Below are 17,927 nucleotides of genomic sequence, written 5' to 3' on the forward strand. Positions count from 1 at the left end.
TGTTCCCTCTTTTTTTAGTGTTTGGAAGTGTGTGTGACTTAGTTGAGCCATTCAGGGTCCAGGTTGCGTTAACCGAATATGTTCCGTCTGTGACGGATTTTTTTTAACAATGACGGAAAAATCTGAAAGCCGCCCGTCATTTTGACGGATTAGATCAAACTCAGAACAGCGCCACAGTTTCCCCGCAGCGAGGCTCCGGTGTTATGCCGTGTTATGTATGCCCGCCCAAAAGTTAATTATACCGTTTCCAAACCTAACTTTGCCGAACAGATCATTGAAATGTCTGTGAGTATTTGCTTTACGCTGTGCGCGGTGCAGTGGACATGCATAACACGGCGCTAACAGGCCCCTGTTGTCTCCCCCCCCCCACCCCACCCCCGGCAGAGTTGTGTACAGGCCTACCGATGGGTAATAATGGATTTTGACGGAAATTGTACGATCCTGCCCGTCAAAATGACGGGCAGCGAAAAAGTCTAGCGCAACCTCTCCAGCAACATTTGAATCTGAATCTGTTGACAGTTGCAATCAAACCACACAGTCCTGATGAAACATGAGCTGATATACTCACTGTTGGTTATTTCATCGTGAATATTTACTCTAATGTTGCTGAAAAATGAAGCCAGGCTCTCAGGGGTTGAGACAAGAGGCTTTGGTGCTAAAGGAATGTGATATATTTGGATTCTATTCTGAAAAAGCATTTTTCACCTTTATCAGGTAATACACAATATATAGCGCTACTTCAGCTAGGCGAGAACATCTATTTACTAAGCTGTGTCAGCCCTATGGTATAACAAAAAACTGAATTTCACAAAACAATCATATAAACCTGTCTCAGATAGGAATGGGTTGATACATGATTGAATTACTAAAATAAAATGTTGATTTCCAGTAATGGTCAATGTGTCTCTCCTTTTTTTTCTGTCTCTCTCTCAGAGCCCCTCTCAGCAGGCTGCCATGCTGGATAATGACCAGGAGGGGCTGTCAGGGAGCAACCAGTGGGCTCCATACTCACTTGGCCGGAGGGATGTCCCACCTGACAACCTCATGAAAAAGGTAAGAGCTGGACTTTTTTCTCAGTGTTCTGCCCTCTTAGGCAGTGTTCTGCCTATGGATGTTGAAGCTTGGAAATAACTTGGGTTAATGTTTTTAAATGCAAATAATTAGGCGACTCCAATAACCATTCCTCTGTTCCTGAAGTTTAAATGTCTCAAACTTTCCTCTCCACTGTCCACAGAGTGCCCACTCCCACAACACTCCCCACCAATCACACAACACCATGATTGTCGCCTCCTCTACCTCCTCCTCGTCCACTACACCTCATCGCGTGGTTGTGCAGCAGGGCTACGACGGGGTGATGAACAAAGGGGGCCAATACCAACCTGCGATGCCCTTGTCAGTGGTTCCTTCTGGACAGTATCAAGGCAACATGACTCAAGGTAAATGGAAATACATGTATACATGGTTCATTTGTAGCCTGTTATGATTTATTTGGGGGTTGAATCTAGATATACAAAACAAGTAGGATACCACCAAAAACGTTTTTTTTTATTGAATGTTCTCCTTATTTTGAGGGGATCAGTGCCACCATCTCTTACAAAATTACTTAGAGAGAGATTATGTCTCTTTTCCCCTTTTTTCATGAAAATGAGGTCATTGTACGTCTTCAAATAATGTATTTGTGCTAGATGTCACTGTTTTGCAAATCTTTAAAAGGATGCTGGTGAAAGAGCATACTGGATTTAAACCATATGTTGATTTTGTTGATTACAAACTGCTAGCTTCCAAAAAAATACATACAAAAATCAGCTTAAGCTACTGTTGCATACAAAGTTGAATTGAAGTCAACTCAGTTTAGAACGTACAACTATCCAGTAACAACACAGGTCTATCGGTGTAGAATTAAGTATGCCTACCAACAATGCTCCTCAAATCAACACTTTAACCTGTTATAGATAGTTTTATTTCAGAGTGTAACCAATCAAAAATGTTCCTCTTCCAGGCCATCCTGGTCCTGGACAGGGTTACCCCGGTGGCGGCATGTCCATGGCTCTGTCCCCGTCTGGGAACCAAACCCAGTACAACCCCCACTCCTCCCACACATCCCATCAGCCCGCCACCAACCCCCAGTACCACGGCAACCAGGGCATGGTCCACGGCAACCAGGGCATGGTCCACGGCAACCAAGGCATGGTCCACAGCAACCAGGGCATCGTCCACGGAAACCAGGGCATGGTCCACAGCAACCAGGGCATGGTCCACGGCAACCAGGGCATGGTCCACAGCAACCAAGTCATGGCGCATAGCAACCAGGGCATGGTACACAGCAACCAGGGAATGGTGCATAGCAACCAGGGGATGGTCCACACCAATCAGGGCATGGTCCATAGCAACCAGGCTGTCATGACCCACACCAACCCGCGGCCCCAGAGCGCTCGCTGCCTGTTGCAGACTAAAGGCCAGAAGAGCACGGATGGTTTCCAGGAACAGGTATCTGTCTGTCTGTCTGTCTGTCTGTCTGTCTGTCTGTCTGTCCGTCCGTCTGTCCGTCTGTCCGTCTGTCCTCAGCAACCCCGTCCCACACTATCTTGGAGGTCTGTTTTTTAAATTGGCAGTGCCTTATATTAATGGCTGACGATGGCTTTTGGAGTTACTTGAAACCGTGTTCCACACACTAAATGGTGCCTAGTGCGTCTGTATAAAGATGCTGACGCCCACTCCCTAGGCTTTGGGACTTAACACCTAAGGAGTGAAACCAGGAAAACAAACCAACAAGTACATTTTTCAATTCCTGTTGTTGTTAATATGCTAGTAGCATGTCAATATGGTTACAAGTAAATTCTGAAGAGTCCATATAAGGCCAATAGCTGTCAACTAACACTATTATAGCTATTAGCACAAAACATGAAAAAACTGCGACACAGCTATAGTTTGTGAGATGATGCAGGTCTAGAAAAAGCCATGGAGGCGTAGTTCTAAATCTGAGATATTTCACAGATGGAGATCTCTGTACCAGTTTAGGTAGGAACATGAAGTAATTCACACTAACCAGATCAGCTGATCTTCCTGCAAGGTTTTTTTCCCCCTGCCAAACAGAAAAACTCAGACAAAGATATTTATGGCTCCGTTATAGTTGCCAGAGAACTGAGGACCTCCAATATAGCTGCAAAAGCATGTTACTTGTCACATTAAAAGCACTCTTCCTCCACTAAGTGTTGCATGTGTAGAGATTGTGTTGATCTTTGTATTTCACCGTCACTTGTCTTTCTTTCTTTTCTGTCTTCCTTTTTCCCCCCCTCCTCTCTCTCTATAGTTGTGTGTGAGAATAGAGAAGAACCCTGGTCTTGGTTTCAGTATCTCTGGTGGCATCAGCGGCCAGGGGAACCCCTTCAAACCCTCTGACATGGTACGACCCGACCTGGCTTGCCAGCCTATCACAGCCTCCCCAGCTTTACCTCAGAGTTGCCATGGAAACTGCTGCTAGTTACCGCAGTGTTTTCATCTGTCTGTCTGTGGGGCAGCAGGTTGACTTGGTTAACTTTTAATCTCATTGAGTCTGTAATCTTAAACTACAGGCTTCTGGGTAGAAAAGGCTTTATTTTATTCATGGGGTGAAGAAGTCTGAGGTGTGATAACAAAATATCAAAACTAAACCTCTTAAATTATAAAATAATTCTCCTCAGCATCACCAAACAGGTTCAAAAACATTATCGAAATGACAACTGGGTTTGGAAAACGGTAACAAGAACTATGCAGTGTCCTCATCACTTGCAGGTCTCTTGTAAAAGAAAGCAACAAACTGGAATATTGTACTATTAGGAAACGTGCATTCATGATGTTTTATTACCAGATACGCCAAAGTCTTTTATCATTTCTACTCCTGAGTTTGTCTGATTTTGTCAGTGCCTGTGCCAAGAGCCTTTTGGGGTTGAGCATCCCCCAGCCCTCCTGCACATGGCAGTCTGTCCTAGAAACATGCTGCTATAGTCAGACTAAAGGAGCGAGGCTGCTCACGGAGCTCTGACAGCTATTTTAGGAAGGCTGCTTTCTTTAGTTCTGGGACACCGTGGGTGATCTTAGATTTTCATCACTTTCATCTCAGGACAGGAAGTATGGCAGATTTTACTGACTGTTATTCAGATGTTGAGTAACTGACGAGACAGCTGGTCTATAAATAGAAAGCCTACAATAAGAGTCAGCCTCTGTGCAGCCAATGTGACAACTGGGGAATTAATTTAAGTCCGGGGGTGTGAAGTGATGATATAGAAACTGTCAATTCTTCACTTTGCTTAAGTTTTAAGTAGACATCTTGCGACTCAGTTGCTGACACGTGCAATAGTTTAATCACACCCATCTCTACTTGTATCCATAAAGCTTCCGCCAGCAGCACGTTTTCCATTATTAATGCCATCCGCAGTTACTCTAGTGATTCTCCTTCATATTTTGTTAAGTAATTACCTTACACAAGAGTAATGTATACTGTAGGTCTATACAGACATACTTTATAGACTCACGTTAATACGGATGAATCAATATAATAATACATTTAATTTATCACATCAGAGTAAAATGTCTACCTATGCTATTGTACATTGACAATTATTTCAAATGTTGACTGAATCATGGAAGTATATGGTTTACACACACATCGAGGCTATTTGCCTTCAAAGTTACACATGATGAAAAAGCAGATTTTGCGAGTCAGTTTATCAAATCTAATTTTAATCATCTTATTCTTGTAACGTCCATCAAACATGTGAAGCTACTTCTTTACGGTTGACTACTTTAGGCTGATTAATCAGAAGCTCAAACTCAGAACAATGCCTTTGATTCTGGTTTCATCATATTTTCTGACCTACTTATTTCTGTAATATTATATATTACAAAGCTTAAGAATTTATAAATTGTAACTTTCTTTGAATTTCATTTAAATGCAGACCAGAGTACAGGTATATAAAGTTAAAAAGACAATGTCACAACAGTTTGACTGACTGTATTCCACATCCATGTTCTACACAGCAATGGCTGTTCCGCAGTACTGTGGCTCTCCCTAGTGGCCAGCTTGTTATTTGCACAATCCTCTGAATTATCTCGGCTGGATTGGCACACTTGTAGCCTAGCTAAACTGTCTTTTTTTTTAATAATTCGCAAACACTAAAATACTATACTAGCAGCATTAACTTCAAATTGGCTTAAGAAAATGTAAGTTTAATTTTCGCAAACCTTTGATTAAAATCAAGACCTCTATACTTTATGGTTCGTGAACACAGCTCCAATATTTCACAATATAAAATGATAATTGTATGTTGTTTAAATGACTCTACAAACGATCCTAAACTTAACATAATTATTTCGTTCATTTCATAAATGTCCACTCTTTTTAGCATCAAATAATCTTGGCCTGATTGTGATTTATAACTAAGTACTAATCATTGCAAGTGTTTCTTGTATAGAGACATAGAAATCTTGCAAGTATAAATTCATATAAATTGAGATTACAAAACACACCTCCAGAACAGTTTCCTTATCATATTGTATCTGACAAGTTGTCTAAGAGTTTAGATCCCTAATGATTTCTCAGTGTTTGAAAATCCTTTGGAAATCTTGCTACAATCCAATATCGGGATTCTGAAAAAGAATTGATGATCTTCTAAATTTGTATCTAAAGGACTAGCTAAGAAACTCCAAGCCGCTGGGTCAGTTTCACTTCTGGCTGATTAGGATTCAGCAAGTGGAGACGTTGACTCAGTTCTTGTATTGACAGGACTGGGATCTCCGGCTTTGATGTATTAGCTTCTTAGTTAAGGAAGAGAAGATGGGGTTTAAGGAGCAGAACGTTTCTAACATTCAGACCTGGATGTTTGAAAATCCAATTGTCTGTACTGCTATTACCTAATATGCTGTACTTGCACACTGAGCTGCTGTGGATAGCATCTATCTTTCTTATATATGTTATCACTGAGCTGCAAAAACCTCTTCCCCAATATTGTGCTGAAAAACTGAAATATTTTTAAAAATGTCCAGAAACATCTGACATTTTGAAGATGGAAGGTTTTTGCAGGGTGCTGCAGCTTCATGTGCAACTGCTTTGTAGTGTGTAACTGTTTACATGTTGTGACTACTGCTACAAAATGCTCAGCATATCAACAATCACAATTTACAGTGAGCTCCATATCAATTTCAATATCAAAGTAAATTCAACCATCCACATTTAAACTGGCATTAATTGAATATAATCATGACAAACAAAATGTACCATCTGGTTGTAGACACATATGAGGCTCACTGTACAAATGCAATTGTAACACAACTAATACTTCTAACACACACCTCTTTAACATGCAATATATGTGTTTGTTCTTGCTTTCACGCACAGACTGTGGTATGAAGGTGCCACTGCACTGTCACTACCACATCTTCCTGTTAACCTGCTCTGTTAAGCTCACTCTTGTGTGTTCAACACATGCACAACCTTGTTGAACCACACTGAGTCGACACAGCCGCATCGTCCGACACTTTCTGTGTTCAAAAACATCTTTCAGCTCCCGGTGAAAAGATGTTGGTGTTTTTACAATCTCTGCCTTGGGTTATCAGGGGGAAATATGGGGGATAAAATATCTTCTACCTTCCCCGCTTCCTACTTTAGTTAGTACCCCCTCTACTCCCACCCACAACTATTCTTCTTGATCTATTTATATATTTACAGCATATCTATTCTGCTCCCTTTTTAACTTCATGCCTATGCCAGGTCCTTATCCCTATAAATAGATAAAACAAACATTTTGACATGTGTAATCTATGTCTTTTTGTAGGGAATGTATCACTCTGCCTCTGTAAATTATATTCAAACAATTGAACATCATAATTTGCATGCCTCTCCAAATGTAAAACATGCATTGGTGAAAAGCCCATATCCTTTTGGCAGAAATTTTATATTTTTTTGGGGGGTGGATAATGGAATGAGAATGAGAAAGGCAAAGATTCTAAACCACCGTGTCCCTGTGTTGTCCTAACGGTGTATCATTTTGACTTATAGGGTATCTTTGTTACTAGGGTACAGCATGACGGGCCCGCCACCTCCACCCTGCAGCCCGGAGACAAGATTCTGCAGGTAACATCCTCTCACTCATCGTCAAACGGCCACATCCTGCCCTCTCTCCCCTTTGTTACTTTCCCAACCCTTCCCTTATTTTATAAAAAGCATTCGATAGGAAAAACAAAGGAAGTTGTGCTCTTAGCCGGTAAGGACTATTCTACAAAGACGGGAGAAAATACTGTTTTCAGCTTCTTAAATATGGAGATTTCCTATTCTTGTTTGTTCTATATCATAATTCAACTGAATATCTTTGGGTTTAGACTGACGAACCAAGACATTTAAAGACCCCACCTTGGATCTTTAGTAACTACGGTGCATCTTTCAGTATTTTATGACATTTATAGAACAAACGATTAATTCAGAAAATAATCTGAAGATTACTTGATAATAAAAATGACTGTTGGTTGCAACCTGAAAAAAGGTTTCAGTTTGTACCCATTATCAGGGTCATTATACAGTAAGACCCATCTACATTATCTCATTGTAATTGCGATGTATATGCATTAACTTTGGATAAAATGTGGTCATAAACACTAGCAACCTTTTCACATTTATTATTATTTAATTTAATTTAATTTAATTTCAATCTTTATTTCGAACAGAATAAAAAATAACAAATGTGAAAAACAGAATACCGTATTAAAATACAGTATTTATCCACATTCATGATAATATTTATATATTTAACAACAACAAAAAAGTCTTCATAATAAATCATATGTGTCTGAAAGAGAGCAGGAGGAAGCAAATGCTTATTAATTCCCAATTATAAATTGTGAAAAAGCAAACATTATAAGTATATTCTAAATACTGTACATCCTGCAGGGTCACTATCCCAGGGCCAACAAAAAGCTGTTAAAATAACTTCCTGCTTCAATCAATATGAATCAATAAACAATAAACAAATTATTCAAAAATAATAACTTAATTTATACCTAAATTGTTGCTATTATTCCAAAGTGCTGAGCTCAAATTGTAAAGATTTTACTGTGAGGTCTAAATGAGACACATACTTTTTACCATGCCAGATTTAACCCCCTCCTCAACCCCTGTTCCTCATATGTTTCCTCCCCTCTCTCCTCCCCCTTCATCTTCTCTCCACAGATGTACAGTTTAGCTGGATGAACTCATCTAAAAGTCCTTTTTTGTCTTTACCCTTTCTCCCTCTACAGCATGACTGTGTAGCTCCTCCTCTTCTCTCTCTTTTCCCCAACAGTGATGTGTTACTGAGATAATGATGGCAGTGGCCCTCCATCCCTCCACACACACATATAGACATATGTATGGGAATATTGCTGCACACATACCTCTCTCTATACATACCTGCACACACACACATGCTGTTGACCGTGCTGCGTGTTTGCCTTGCAGGCTAACGGACATAGTTTTGTACACATGGAGCACGAGACAGCCGTCTCTCTGCTGAAGAGTTTCCAGCCGACTGTGGACTTGGTGGTTCTGAGAGAAAAATAGTTTTATAACAAACAAACACAACAACAACAACGCTTCTCTACTCTGCTCATCGCCATCCCATGCCATCCCACCTGCCCTCCGCTGGAGGCTTGTGGAACTGAAAAATGAGCCGCCTTTTTTACCTTTTTAGGGGAACACAGACATTTATTTGCCTATTGCTGGACCAAAGGCAAATACTAGTGCCAAATGTACTATAGGAAACATATCGGCTCCTCTGTCTACCGGCAGTCAGGGATCTGATTGACGGCTGGACAGACCACAAGAAGACACTTTGAGTTCCTACAGGGCTGCTGCAGTTTGGATTTTGTGGTTTGTTATAGGCATCTCATCATTCAGTGTCTACGGTTATTTTTTGGATTTTTGCTTTTCTCCACTGCCATTCATTTTGCTGTCCACGGTAGATTTTTGTTTGGTGTAGCACATGATCCACTTTCCTTGTTCCTCGATGTTCTCTTCGCTTTCTGTTCTATCTTTTGTTTTCTGTTGGTTCTCTTTCTTGTCTTGTCTTATTTTGTTTTCATTCTTTTCAGCTGTCTTCTGTTCTGTTTTGCAGGTATTATTTCCTCCAGTATACAGAAAACTTGTCTGCCTTGTGTACATATATAAAGCTGCAGCTTTCAAGAGCTGCACTTTCCTTGGGGCCTGCAACGACAGCTCTTAAAAGTTTAGGATTAATATAAATATTGTTGATAAACCACATTCTGAATCCTCTCTTATGATCATACAGGGATTATTTCTCCAAATGGACAATTTTTTAATATACCACTGATTTTTTTTATGTAAAGAAAACACTGTTGATAGTTCATTACTGCTACTCGTTTTCTTTCTTTCTTTTTTGTAAGTGTTGCTTGCACACCTATGCTGAAAAAAGCTTAAGCAATACTCCTGAGGCTTGGCCCATTGACATTTTCAGCAGAGCCTAACTTGTCCCACAGTGCCATCTACCGAGCAAGTCATGCTAATGTTTACACACACTGCCATGCACATGAGCTAACAGGCGAAACACACATATACAGTCAACGTATGTGCCCCCATACACAACACATATGCAATGGTGCTCAGTGCACTATTCGTAATGAAGCCCTGTCTATACTCGAGACTAACTTTACAATCGATCTCTGTAATAAAACCAGTCAAACTCAAACACTGTAACATTAATCATATTTTGAAGTCCCGTTTTCTAGTATTGTTACAGCAATGTTACATCATATTTTAGCTGTTTGAGTTGTATGATAAAATCCCAGCATGCTCTTCATATCATTGGTCACTGTCAGCCAGCCATTTTCTGTTGGCTTCTAGAGATCTCTTCTCTGTAGGAGACTCTAGATGTATTATAGCACTGAGTTTCAGTGAGACTGATATTCTATCCTTTGTGCCAAATGGACCCTCTGCCCCTCTGGTTGTATTAACACAGGCCTGAAACATCAGAGCTTTACCTCTTTGTGGCCCAGATCTGATCGGATCACAGTGAGTAAAGACACTGTTTTTTTAATATTTGGCCTGGTATTCAAATCCAAGCATCCACTCTGCTGAGTCCTGACCTCTGGCCTCCCTGAAGAAAGCAACAAGAGTCAGCATTAATACCATCTTAATGGGTAAATCTGCAGCAAATCAGATTTAACAATCAGGGGAAGATCTGATCTGTGCCGCAAAGGCTTTTGGCTACACCTTAAATTTCAGTTTGAGAATCGGATGAGATGCTAGTTATCACTAGGTGAACATGGGAATTTGGATCTGCCAACTTAGATGGTTAATGTTCAAATTATGTGTAGGTAGGAAGAGAAATAATGTTGACTGTGTTGAGAGATGTTTCTGGAGCAAGAAAGCTCTGGCCTTCATGGTCATGCTTCAGACCCCGAATAGACATGACAGAATTGAACGCAGGATTTAAATAAAAAAAAAGAGGTTAGAGGTTAATTTCCTATCTTTGTGTGAATGCAACACAGTTCTTGAAGACGTTTCATTGACAGTGAGTTGTGTTTTGTTCTGTATAACATCTGATGTTTCATCCAGAGCAAAACAACATCCATCACTGTTGTTTGCTTTTACTTGATGTGACAGTGTCATCCTGTGGCCATTTTGTGTCAACCCTCTTAATAAGCGTTAGAATTGAGTTAATTCAATTTAAGGGACACAAAATGGCACAGTGAAGTCCTGTGGGTTAAGAGACTTAATCTTAACCCCAGGTACGCACCCGATGCTATTTCGAGTTTGAAATATCAAAGATATTGTGATGAGAACAGAGAAAACAGTTTGATAATATAATTATTTTTTACTACATGTTCAGGTAATTCTTTCTAAATATATTGATATACCTTAGCTTTGCTCAAAAATTGTGATATTTTATAATAATGACACTTATAACAATGGATGGAAGTACGCACAGTATGACTTGGAGACCTACACATGTACTATCCAAAGCTGTATAAAATGTATTTCTACTGTAATTGTGAATTTGTGTTATACAAATATATATTATATATATATGTATATGACTATAAAAAAACAGTCATTTTCTATGTGTTTAAACTTCATAAGAGCTGAACAAATGGGCGGTGTCACTGTACATAGCTGTGAATGAAATCCAATTTAAATGACTCATATTGATTGTGAATGTACTCATGCTTTCTGCAGTACCTACACCTACCCAACTTGAATGCTGCTTCTTCTGTTGTGTGACAAAAAGTACTTTGACCTCCGAAGAGAGAACTGCTGTCGAGTTTTAAGTTGGACAAATTTTAGTGACGATTTAACAGAACTATTTATTTATTTGCACATCCAAGTTGAAATCCTTCCAGTTTTAAGTTTGAGTATTAATGCGGAGAAATGTAATTGCAGAAGTATATATAATATATATCATGTGTTTAGAATGCATTTTGCAGACGCTATCTGTACATACTATTTAAGATACAATTTTTACAAAAAATAATATATGTATAAAATAGAAAAAATGCTGTGCAGCAATTATACTGGAGCCATTTTGGGCTTTGGGACGTACCATTTTTTCAGTATATAAGAAGTGTTTTGAATAATGTACTAAAGTCTCTATTGTACAAATAATAAAAATGTCACTATTGGTAATATGGGTTCCTCCTGTTGCACTGAGCTCTTACTTGAGGGCGGAAAAGAGGGATATCTCTCTTTCTGTATTTATGTATGCCTTATTTCCATAGAAAGAGGAAGAAAAAAACAGGGGGGTTCAGAAAAAAGAAGAATGGGAAGGGAGAAAATAGGTCATTAGAAAATAAGAAAGTAATGAGGGAATGATGTTCTTCTTAGAGATGTTGAAATTTTTTGCAAATAAAGAGAAAACGGGCAAGGCAGGAGCCCAGATTAAGAAAGGAAATACAAAAATAAAGAAACAAAATGGGAGAGAGGTAGAAAATCACTGAAAAGAAAGGGATAAAGTGATACAAGAATACACAGAGATGAGTAGGATAAAGAAGAGAGGCACAGTAAAGGGGATGAGCTGAAGAAAGTAAATTGGAGAGTGATGACAATGGCCTTAGAAGGTCTGTAGGACATTTCATTTCCCTCTGCTTCTCTGTGGATTAAAGTCTGTAGAAGCTCTCAGCAGATGCTCTTTTGTCTCTCTGTCCATTAGTCTAACAGCCTGACTCTTCTCATCCCTCTATATCCGTCCCATCTATTTCTTGACATTTATCTGAGCCGTGGATTACAGAGGTACAGTCGAGCTTGTCAGTCTGACTCAAGAAACAGATACAAAAAACAATGAAAAGGTCTGGCATATTGTGGTAAGTATTGTGTATTAAAATTGTATGGATTTTGCACACTGGACATGCAAGAAAAAAGTATCTGTCATTGATTGATTATAATTACATATGGATGTTGGCTGAACACAGAACTGGAGCTTGTTCATGCGTTCACTGAGTCCTAAACCAGTTGTGATGTTTGTATGAAAAGTGTAATTGGTATGATGAGAGATTCTTACTGCTGTCTACATCTGGATTTCACAACCAGCCTTGATTCACAACCTTATCATTCATTGATGGACTATAATGACAAGGAAATTAAATAGTTAGTCAAGTTTATGGCCAGTTAAGACATTGTAATGTGACTTTACACCACCCATTTTACAAGCCAATATTTTAATTATTACTCGACTACTTTCATGCACTTAAATGTGATTTGTTGGTAACGATTAGACTGAAACGTAAGATCCACATTAACCAGCTTCAACAATACAATGATGTTGATGCTGTTGCACATTATTGGGTATAGGCATAATAGTCCCATAAAAATAAGCCACATTTCAAAATGAGTGTTTTAACCCTTATGCTGTGTTCGGGTCTCCCGTGACCCGTTTCAAGTTAAAATTATATAATAACTATGCTCTAGTTTTTTTTATCGGAACAAGGCTTTATGATATCCTCCACAACAGCTATATAAACACTACAAAACTGATTTTGAAAATGTTTGCCAAGTCTGAAGGTCTCTAAAAAGAAAAGTGTATAATTTGGTGTTCGGGTCTGGGGAGACCCAGCAGAATTATTTTGGGTGACTCGAGGTCAAATTTGGCCCAATCAAGATTCATCTTTGACTTTAGACACCTCAGCCCCACCCCTTTCATCCACTGTAACAAGAATCTTTCGCAAAATGCACCTGGTCTCCCCACCCTCTGCCCCCCTCCCCCCACGGGAACTCGACCTTTCTCAAATAATATGTACACTAACACTTGAACCTGAACACGTATTGCATGTGTGCAATATGGGGTGTAATGTGTTTTGGGCCATAACATTAAATTACAACAGGATTGTATGGTTATGAATGCATGATAAGTTAGTTATGATGTAGTTAAAACAATATTGGATTATAGTGATTTTTTGTGTATGTTTTGGACTGAGATAAATCATGGGTCAAAATTAAGCCGCGAACACCATGAACGGTAACAGCTTTTGAACACAACACAAGGGTTAAGTATGTTTTGCTGATGTAATGTCTGTACTTCTACTTTCATGCATGGAATATTACAGTGATGTTTTGTTAGTTTTATTTATGGATGTTCTTATAAGAAAGGTGTCACTGGCTGATAATTATTTCCTCTATCTGTGTTGTACCATTCTCTACTGGCATCATCGCTCTCAATAGAACAGCTCTGCTTACGTGTTAGAGGAGGACAATTAACAATAGAGGGTAATAGTACACACACAAACACATGCATTGATGAAAGCAGAATGACTCCCTTTTGTTCCCTTTTACTTTATTCTGTCTTATACACACTGCTTTGCACAAAAAGATACTTATGTGTGCCGTCTGACCAACCCACTTCCATAATCATGCATATATTTCTCCCCACGCTGGCTCATTATTTATGCAGGCATCACTGTGTGTGTGTGTGTGTGTGTGTGTGTGAGTGCGTGCGTGCGTGCGTGCGTGCGTGCGTGTGTGTGTGTGTGTGTGTGTGTGAAAGATACAGATCGAGAGTTTTTTATGTGCACCCACCAAAGCTATCAATAAGCTCTTGACCTGATCAATAACAATACCAGAGACTGACTGCATGACCTGCATTCAGCTGCTGTAGGCTGTGTGTGTATGCAGATTAAGCAGTCCTTTAACAGTACAGGCTACAGACAGACAGTATATTGTGTCCAACATGCAGGATGGAACTGATCGTTCATCAGTGTTGCATTGCCACACTTTACTTTACTTTAACAAAAGTTAGCTTCTCCAATGCCAAGGTTGGATTTAGATTAATATGTATCATACAAGTTTAAATAGTAGTCTAAATATGCCGCTGATACAAATGACAGAAAAGATGCACTCACACAAATAGGGGAAAACACTTGCTTGCTCTGTTTTCCACAGTTTGAAAAGAAAAATCAATATCAATTTCCTCTCTGTTCGTCCAGTGCACAGGAATGTATTAGCATAGTTTAGCACAAGTATGGGGAACCAGTTAGCTTAGGGGGATTAAAGTAAAACTACATATTTAGTACAAAGGTACACTTTGTATTTTGTGTTTTGTATCCACTAGTGTGAAAATATATATTGACATGTTATAGTTATAGTTTAGCCCATTGACATGAACACATTCAAAGTCCTGACTGACAAAACACAGCTTAAGTATAGATGTGGAGGTGACAGTTTTGGAGTTGTTAAAAGGCATATTTTTCAGCTTTGATTTATCAGATTATAAAATGACTAGAGGACAATAAGAAAACGTGGGTCATAGTTTTGTGAGAAAAATGTAGTTTACTGTTAGCTCTTCTTATGCTGGGAGATTCCAATGGTTTCAAAGTAGGAGGTTTGATATACAGTGGCATTGGCAATTGTGTTTGCTAAAGTGTATTGAATACATTTTTCACTGGGCCACTTCTGTTTAACAAGGCATGGATGTTGGTATTCTTTCATTTTGTAGGTCCACTCCTTTAAAGGTGGGGTAGGTAAGTTTCAGAAACCGGCTCGAGTGCACTAAAATTTGAAAGTACACAGCCGAAAAGAATCCGCCCCTTCCTTCAGACTTCCTTACAGAGCACCTCCTCCAACACACATGAACGCGCACATGACGTCAGCAGACTGGTGAAAGTGGCCGCCTGTTGCTGGCGAGTCATTGAAGTACTGCTGCAATGCACGCCCAATGAGGGCACGAGATACATGTGTGCGTGCACGAGATGGAAGGCTGACAGACAGGGCTGCTAAACGGATTGGTCGTACTCTTTACAATATTACGGCTTCCACAGATGACATTTTTTTATGGATTTTTTGTCAAAGCACTTAAGATATTCATTGCTATCGGGATGTTAAGAGCATTCCATGGAATATAACAAAAAGTGTATCTCGAGCCGGTTTCTGAAACTTACCTACCCCACCTTTAAGAGGCATCGTTTTGGGAAAACTAGGCGCTGGTATTTGACATGGAGCTAGGCTGGGAGATAGGGACAAGCCTAGTACAGAGAAGCTTTTACTCCAATCAACACAATACAGCTGTTTACCATGACAATACTACCAAACTCACACAGGGTAGACCTGCCCAGGCAGATGGTGGGATTACACCTGTGACGTTGAAATTGGAGCCCCCTAATACACAGGGGCGGTTCTAGGGGGGGCCAGTGCCCCCCTATCACTGCCTTTGTGTGTTGGATAAAGGCGTCCAACAAGTAACATGTAATGTAATGTATCTGAAATAAATATGTGTACTGAAACAAATACCAATAACTGTATTGCATAGTTTTCTTATCATAGGCAGCACCAAGGGGGCGCTAGGAGGTGCTGTAGCTCCCCCTAGGATAGCCATAGCACCACCTAAGCACCCTCAAGAAATGTATGTCTTTTTTTATTTTTATGTGTGAAATTCATAATTTGAAAAATGATTGATTCGGAAATAATATGCTACAGTACAAGTAGCCTACTTCTGGGTCTCTGTGTTTCATTCAATCTCTGCTCTGTGTGTTGCACAAGCCATTTTGTGTGCGTGCGCGAGAGAGAGAGAGTGCGCAACGGTACCGGAGATCGTTGTGGTTAGCATCTGGTGCTAGCTAGCTACGCTAACGGATATAAGAAGCTTTTTCAACAACAAGGTGGAGGGAGAACTCTCTCCTGTCAGACTGAGAGTCTCAGATAACCTCAGCTCAGGTGAGCTAAAGGACTCTCTCAGTGTTTAGATAGTTAACTTTTAGTCTAAGATATCTCAGTGGGTCTCAAACGGTTTGGTCACGATTAATGTTAATAAGTATTTCTGAGGCACACGTTTATATGATCATTATAGTTGTAAAAAAACAAGAGAATAAATTAAAAACAGTTATGACATACTATTTGACAGTAAAACAAGAATACAGTTTAAAAGGGGAGTGATTTATTATTTAAAAATATCCATAAAGAAAAAGAAAATCTGTTTACAGTTCTGTTTCATATGGGTGTTGAAAGATGTATCCATAGATCTCTTAATGTTGCTCTCAAAGTGCACCAGATTGATGCTTTTGACTTCAATATAAAAATAAAAATCTTCCCGGGGAAGCATGCCCCCGGACCCCCCTACAGGATGTTAGGTCCACCCCCCACTTGTAAAAATAGCCTTCATTGTAACAGTCGCGGGTGTACTGTGTATGTGTGTGTGGGGAGTGTTGCAGTAGAACATTTCACTGTAGCGCCCGGTAACTTAATGGGAAACCCTACATGTTTGAGCAACCTCTATGAAACGTCAAGCTACCCCACAGCACCCCCAAAAGAAAATCTCTGGCGCCACCACTGTTTCTTATGCACAATTACTTCATACTGTCTTTGTCGTCCTGCATTTATTGTGCCCCCCTCAGAAAATAACATGGCCCCAGCCTGGCCCCCCCAGTAAAATTGGTCTAGAACCGCCACTGCTAATACACCTTACTTTTTGGATTAAGGTGGTGTTTTTGTGTATTTGTATGTGACCAGATAGACCAGATGCAAACAAATTCCACCTTCTTGCTGTAATATCTGACCACACCTTTTCATCATATCTGTGCCAATTTAGTCAACACGTGCTGTATGGAAACTACCATAATCAGAAGCAGCATAACACAGAGGGAATAGGGGAGGACAAGTTAAACATATCTGCCTCTGGGAGACCAATCAGTGTTTGTAAACCTAAATCTATACTCAGAGCTGAGTGGATTAAAATAGATGTAGGCTAGATCCAGTGTTTGCCCTGGAATAAACCTGGCGTTTATGCTCTGCACACTAGCTTTTTAACATGACAAAACACGATGACAAGCAGAGACCCACAATAGCTATTTTGTGTTTTGAGGTGTGTGCATCAGTGTGTGAATCTTTTGGGGACTCTTTAGTGTGTGAGTATGTTCGCGCGCGCGTGATTGTGTGTTCATCCGCCAAAAAACCGGTCCGACGGCGTGTTGGAGTCAAGTCACCTGAATGAAGAAATGGACTGCATTAGCTTTTCCAAAGCCAGACAGAGAGGAAGAGTAAAAAGTGAAAGAGAAGTAGAGAAAGAAAACAAGCTCCGGGTACTAAGTCCACGCGGTGACTGTCAACGTTTGATACCAACGCTTCATTTCTTCCTCCGCCGCTGTGACGGCTTTTCTTGGACTTAAAAACACCTTGAAAAAGCATCCCTTGTGATTAAAAAGACAGGTGGGTGTAGACGGTTGTGGTGTCAGTTTGGTCTCCCAGTTTGGAGGCAGGCTGTCCCGGGACAGACACACACTGCATTAACAGAGACTATCACATCGACACAGAGACCAGCCCCCGTGAGAGGAAGGACTGAGCGTGTCACCATGCCTGTGCGACAGAAAGGTAAATAGTTTTGAAGTGTTCATCTCTACTTCCGTAATGTATTCCACCACATATTTTATGTTGACAAACAATATCTAAAACATAGGTTTTTACAACTCTGAAAAGGTTGCGTTGACGT

General features: G+C 40.0%; 2 protein-coding genes across 12 annotated transcripts in view; both read left to right on the plus strand.

Moving 5' to 3' along the window:
• lrrc7 (leucine rich repeat containing 7) overlaps positions 1-11,647 on the plus strand; it is a 131,452-nt gene extending 119,805 nt beyond the window's left edge. For 5 of the 10 annotated variants that reach the window (XM_034081726.1, XM_071202927.1, XM_071202923.1 and 2 more), the window contains 6 exons: positions 934-1,053; positions 1,235-1,436; positions 2,000-2,487; positions 3,311-3,403; positions 7,034-7,108; positions 8,465-11,647. In XM_034081726.1, coding sequence (XP_033937617.1) covers positions 934-1,053; positions 1,235-1,436; positions 2,000-2,487; positions 3,311-3,403; positions 7,034-7,108; positions 8,465-8,566 — 1,080 coding nt within the window. In that variant the 3' untranslated portion in view covers positions 8,567-11,647. Of the gene's footprint in view, positions 1-933; positions 1,054-1,234; positions 1,437-1,999; positions 2,488-3,310; positions 3,404-7,033; positions 7,109-8,265 lie in introns of all 10 variants that reach the window. The other 5 variants (XM_034081727.1, XM_071202926.1, XM_034081728.2 and 2 more) reach the window with 5 other exon arrangements.
• A 6,085-nt stretch (positions 11,648-17,732) lies between these two features.
• Positions 17,733-17,927, plus strand: part of dlg1a (discs large MAGUK scaffold protein 1a) — a 107,773-nt gene continuing 107,578 nt past the window's right edge. For both annotated transcript variants that reach the window (XM_071202928.1, XM_071202929.1), the window contains exon 1: positions 17,733-17,809. In XM_071202928.1, the coding sequence (XP_071059029.1) occupies positions 17,791-17,809 (19 nt within the window). In that variant the 5' untranslated portion in view covers positions 17,733-17,790. The remainder of the gene's footprint in view (positions 17,810-17,927) is intronic.

Source organism: Pseudochaenichthys georgianus, chromosome 4 (assembly GCF_902827115.2).
Source record: "Pseudochaenichthys georgianus chromosome 4, fPseGeo1.2, whole genome shotgun sequence".
Classification (NCBI taxonomy): Eukaryota; Metazoa; Chordata; class Actinopteri; order Perciformes; family Channichthyidae; genus Pseudochaenichthys; species Pseudochaenichthys georgianus.